This window comes from Odontomachus brunneus, unplaced genomic scaffold, assembly GCF_010583005.1.
Source record: "Odontomachus brunneus isolate Ranch 3 - 2012 unplaced genomic scaffold, Obru_v1 Obru_scaffold_077, whole genome shotgun sequence".
NCBI lineage: Eukaryota > Metazoa > Arthropoda > Insecta > Hymenoptera > Formicidae > Odontomachus > Odontomachus brunneus.
This window is the reverse complement of record NW_022639527.1, coordinates 1,206,141-1,211,890: the sequence shown is the minus strand read 5'-3', so window position 1 is coordinate 1,211,890 and position 5,750 is coordinate 1,206,141. Positions and strand designations below refer to the sequence as shown.

Here is a 5,750-nt window from a genome sequence, read left to right as displayed (position 1 = left end):
TTAGAACAAAAGGAAAGTGTACGGAGTATTTTAGAGGTGTACTTAATCGATCGCAAATGTCGTTTTGTGGATATATCTGTTTATCTCGACGTATTTTGCAGGAATTTTTAGCATGCGTTTTCTCGCTTCTGACGTCATTAAAAAGAGATGGATGATGCGACTCCCCAGTGCTGAGATTCTGTAACTCGTTATTGGAGTTAACGACAGTTTCGTTATCGTTACGCAGCTTTTCTATAGTATATAAAAGCGCAACGATAACGAAACTGTCGTTAACTCCAATAACGAGTTACAGAATAGGACTACAGGAGCCTTAACTAAATTTTTTGTCAGAATGAAGTATAAAATATCTCGTAAACTATTGATTTTTCGAATTATACTTCTTAGTATTTTTATACATAAAATAAATAAAGGAATCATATTTATAAAAAAATCATAATTCTATTTAAAAAAGTGAAGATGACCCTCATATCTTTTTAGCGCCTTCACCTAGAAAAAAACAATGTGACCAAAATGTGTCCCCCTCGACACCCTTCCACTTTCATCTAAAACATTTTTCCGTTTTATCAAAAATAAGTGAAGTATTCAGGGTGTTTGATTTAAGTGAACCATCCTGTATATATAACCGCACAAACTTTATATTCCACAAACTTTCAAGCATTTTTTCTCAATGCAGTCGCGTCATCCACGAACGTGACGACTGTGACGCGGGAATCGGTATCGCACACGAGGTGCGAAAGTTCCAGTATCGAGTATGAACTGATTAGCGTATGTGAGAGGTAATTTAAATTAGATTGTACATAGATATATATATATATATATTATATATGAGACTATATATTCGTAAGTATGTTCGCGAACAAAGAAGAGAAGGAAGCTACACGAGATCGTTGCTCGCGATTGCGTTCGACACCGCGAGAGCCCCGAATCGACAACGAATCGCTGAGGTAGAAATTCGTCCAGACCAGACTCATCCAGACCGTTCCCTTCAGATTGTGTCGCGAGACGAGTAACCGATTCGAAGCATACGATAATCTTTTTCTCTTTCTTCCGCTCGACCGTGTATCCTTCCATTGTCTTTCACATTCTCGAGTACACGCTTCCAGGACACTCGCGAGTCTGTATTCTGAATCTTAGTCAACTGTGCTTGTTACCTTCCCGATTCGATAATGATTCAGTGGCTCTCGAATTAGCTCGATATATTTCCAATACTGCCAAGTCAATCGGTTTAGGTTCTCGAATACGATCGATCGCTCTTTTTCCATTCATCAATATTCATTTTCGCGTTAACATTATTCATCGATGAATTGCGCGAGCCACTTCGTTCTTTTCGAGGGTATCCTGTGTACGCGGTTGTACGGTAGATTGGACGGATTTTCTTCCGGATTGCCAGCGACCCGGGCGAGTTGTCGAGAGAGAAATCTGATGACGCATCGCGGGAATGTCACGGGAGATGTGTTTTATGCGTTTGATGTGAGGGAAAGAGTTTAAAAGGCTGTGCATAGACGAAAACAAAGAAGAAAAGAAAGAGAGAGAGAGAGAGAGAGAGAAAGAGAAAAACCAGTAGAATGTATGTGTGTATTGCAACATTTGCTCTTTGCTCTTTCCACACGTGCACGCCGTCGAAAAATTTAGGAGCGCGGAGCGAGAAGCAAATGATTCCAGAGAAAATGTGAATTTAGACAAATTACGCAGAGAAAATATCTTCTAATAAAAATTCATTTTCCACCATGAGATGCGAAATGAGTGTTGCAAATAAGTGCATAATAATTAATATCGATATAAAACACAATAATTATTATCGATATGGTATTATAACACACGTGTATATATTTGATAATTAGCATCGACATAATGCTTTATCTCAGTATTAATTTATTAATTAACAAGTTTTATACAAGAATTATTTATTTGCGATCCGCATTGCTGGACTTTTTGACGGTAAAGCATCGAAAGGCGATACACAGTTCCAATCGTAGAGCGATCTTCAGGATCGACGACGCGGTCTCGCGCCGACCTTTCGGGAAGAGGAGACGGAAAGACGTTATTCCTTTGCACTTTAGGTACAAAACTCATTCTTCCAGACAATCGTTCGCGCGTGCACGCTCTCTCTTCTTCTCTGTCTCTCTCTCTATCTCTCTCTCGGCGAAATGTCTCGTACGTTAACGTACGGCATTGTTTAGTAGAGAAATTCCATATTTCGTCGGCCGCGGAATAGCCGGCAGATTCGCGGAGAAGCGAAAAGGTGGACTCTGGTGCTTGTTCCCATTAGTCGTTAAACGAATTTCCTCGAGGCACGTCGCGACACCTCCTCGACGCGGATGGTTCGCCGCCGACACCCGTCTCCTTCACGTCGTCGACGTCGCGGGAGTCCGAAGAACGTTTGCGAAGACGAGCCTCTTACGAAAAGTCTCTTCGGGGACCGATCTATTCGCTTGTTAAGTGTTGACACAAAAGATTTGTCGCGTTTGTCAAATAAAATAGAAAACGAAATCCTCCCATTTCGAAGGATTAGTAATTTTAAACGAATACGATAAACGACACATCAACTCAGTATTGTTTTAGACGTCTAATGCGGAAACTTTTTTTTATTTTCCTTTTAAGGAGATGCTGGAGTCGATGACGAACTCGAACAATGTCAATAATAATCGTCACTAACATAATCACGCTATCCTTTTCGTATTTTTTATATATACAGAATTTACATGAATGTATGTTGTTTTGTTTTAATCATATTCAACGGAAAACCTAACTATATATGCAGTAGCGTAGCCAGAGGCTGAGAGGGCTGCAGCTCCCCCCTCGAAATTAATTTTCTGGTTACGCTAAGCGTGAGAAAAATTTTTTCGAATCTTTTTTTTGCTCGTCAAAAATAAAAAATACAGCCTCCCCCCCGAAACCTCCCTTTTTCGGGAGGGAGGCTGTACTTTTTATTTTTGGCTACGCCATTGCATATATGTGTAGAAACCTTTCTGCAAACTTTTTCGATATTTTTAAGCTTCCAAATGCAGATGCGAAGGCAGAGTAATGTTCTTCAAAATTTTTCTGTTTGGAGCATCCACACTTTCAGTATATACAAGCTGCGGAACTTTTAGATTAGGCAAATATAAAGGACAATCTACAATAAAAGTAAAGTATGGCTGTGAGAAGTAACAGTAAGAAATTGACCACAGTCGAATGTGAGAAGAATAATCGATTGTGATTAGTCAATTTCTTACACTTACTTCTTACAACCATACTCTACTTCCATTGCAGACGGTCCTTTAACTAACTGACAACTTGAGATTTTATATTAAAAATTTTTTGTTCGTTTTCGTCACATATCAAGCAGTGCTCCTATTTATTTTTGCACGTACTTTCATTACGTAAAAACATTTGTAGTTCTGTGTAACCAATACGATGTAAACTTTGCGGAAAAATGTCAGTGTTCTGTCGGTAAAGTTTTCAGCTTTAGCATCCCCTTAATATTTAAACATACTATGAGGATTTTTAATAGGAAAATGACGAATCTTTTGCGCCAACCTGAGAGAAACAATACTTAATATGGCGTGAATATCTCTTCTTCTACAAACACACAATTGGAATGTCCTAATCTGAAAATCTAATTAGAATATAATTCCAGAAGAGACAGCTGAGTTTCGAGCCGGCGTTGCGCAATTTGAGGCGTTCACATCCGCGTCAGATGCCAAGAAAGTATCACGCGATCGTCATCGCGAACTGGAGGACAAGTTCCACGAAGACGAGTCACAGGAACTTGCCGGAACCTACTTGCTCGTTCGCGAACGCGTGCTTAGCTGCGTTTACGAGATTAAGCGAAGAGGGCTTCCGCGTTGCTCTGGACTTCCGTCGTTGCCGTCGTCGTCGAGTCGTCCGCTGTCGCGAGCTTCGACCTTCGCGCGTTCACACCTCGCGAATGTTGCGGACAAGTACCGTGTATCGCGACGAGGACACGTACACATACACGACAGCCTGAGTGGACGGGCGCAAAGGATAGGTACAAATGTTTGTAAATATACATAAAAATTTAAACACAATCGCCTTCTCTCTATTTTTTGATCTAATAGGAAGAAAGAGAGTTGTAACGAGGAGGCCAGAGGCGAGTTGCGCTTCGCGATTATTACACAGATTATTTTTTGCGAATGAGTGTATGTATGCGTGAGTCGCTGTGTGCGTGAGTGTGCGTGCTTTGAAAACGTAGACGTAGGGTAGATAGGTAATCGTCGTCATCAACGATCTGCGGAAATCAAAAAAGTCACGTGAACATTATATAAATAAAACAATGTTTTTGGATAATACATACGCGGGACGTATCGGTCTCCTTTTTCTCCAACTGGACTCTCGCGAGGACGTGTTATTACTACATGTAAATACATTGCGCATAATGACAAGCAGGACGCGTCGGCTGATCGCGCGAGGGAAGAAATGAAAAGAGTGTATAGATTATTAAAAAAAAAAAAAAAAAAACGAAAAGAGGAAAACAAGAAAGAGTGTATATGTATTATCGAACCATGTGACGTAAATTAAATTTGTATCATAATCATGACACGAAGAAACAACGCGTTCACACGCGCATACGTATCTTCGTCGCGTCGTCATTATCGCTGCATTTGGGAGACGTACGTAGGCTTCGATAATAAAGACTATTCCTTTCTATATAAATATACAGACATGTTCTCTTCGTTCCTAAGCGAACACTTCAACTCATTCTACAAACGCTACGGATTTCATCTCATTGTGCGAAATGTTGTAAAACATAATTTTTTCTACTTTTTTTCTTCTGATCATCGAAACGCGATAACACGGGATCGCGTGTTTTCGTTGGTACGCTTCTACGCTTTTCACCAAACGTGTAAACAGACGCGAAGGATACCTGCGTGCGTGGTCGAATTGAACCTTCGTTCTATATCTTTTCTTCCTCCATATAGATCTGCTAATTGTAAACTTCTTCCAGTTACTTGAGATTTTCTTCTTTTTTCTGTGTTTTTTTTTTATTATATATATTTTCAGGAATACTCTTTATATGCACTTGAGAGGATGTGTTCCAGAATGTACAACAAACGAAGCTGGAATGGTTTGTTTGTTTTCTTCTTCCTGACAGTTTCACACACTTGAAAACGTGCAAGAATCGCTGTGGATGCGCTGTGGTGTGTATCAAAAGGAATTAAAGTTCCTGACCCCTCGCATTGTCTATCTCTTTTTAATGACGTCAGAAACGAAAAAATACATGCTAAAAATTCTTGCGACATACGTTGAAATAAAAATATATATCCATAAAGTAACACTTGTAATCAATTAAACAAATTTATAAGATATCCCGTGCACTCCCCTTTTGCTTTAACAATCAATAATTTGTTGTAAATTAACATGACATACAATTCATCTTTTTAATCTATTTCTTCGCCTATTTCTATTCAGGCTAATTTACGACAAATTATTGATTATTAAAGCAAAAGAGGAATGCACGGAACATTTCACAGATTTATTTAATCGATTGCAAGTGCCACTTTATAGATATATCTTTTTATTTCAACGTATTTCGTAAGAATTTTTAGTATGCATTTTCTCGCTTCTGACGTCATTAAAATGAAATAGACAATGTGAGGGGCTAGGAGCCTTAACTAAAAGGTTAATAAGAACCTGTGCACGGACATTATAATGCACGAAATGCAATTGTTTGATATCAACAAAGCCTTTATTTATTCAAACACACACGCACACATATATATATATATATATATATATGTGTGTGTGTG

General features: G+C 39.0%; 1 protein-coding gene across 1 annotated transcript in view; it reads left to right on the top strand.

The window, feature by feature from the left end:
• Positions 1 to 4,535, top strand: part of LOC116847356 (mediator of RNA polymerase II transcription subunit 1) — a 16,141-nt gene extending 11,606 nt beyond the window's left edge. Inside the window, exon 9 of the mRNA XM_032822283.1 lies at positions 3,620 to 4,535. Coding sequence (XP_032678174.1) covers positions 3,620 to 4,017 — 398 coding nt within the window. The 3' untranslated portion in view covers positions 4,018 to 4,535. The remainder of the gene's footprint in view (positions 1 to 3,619) is intronic.
• The last annotated feature ends 1,215 nt before the right edge of the window (positions 4,536 to 5,750 follow it).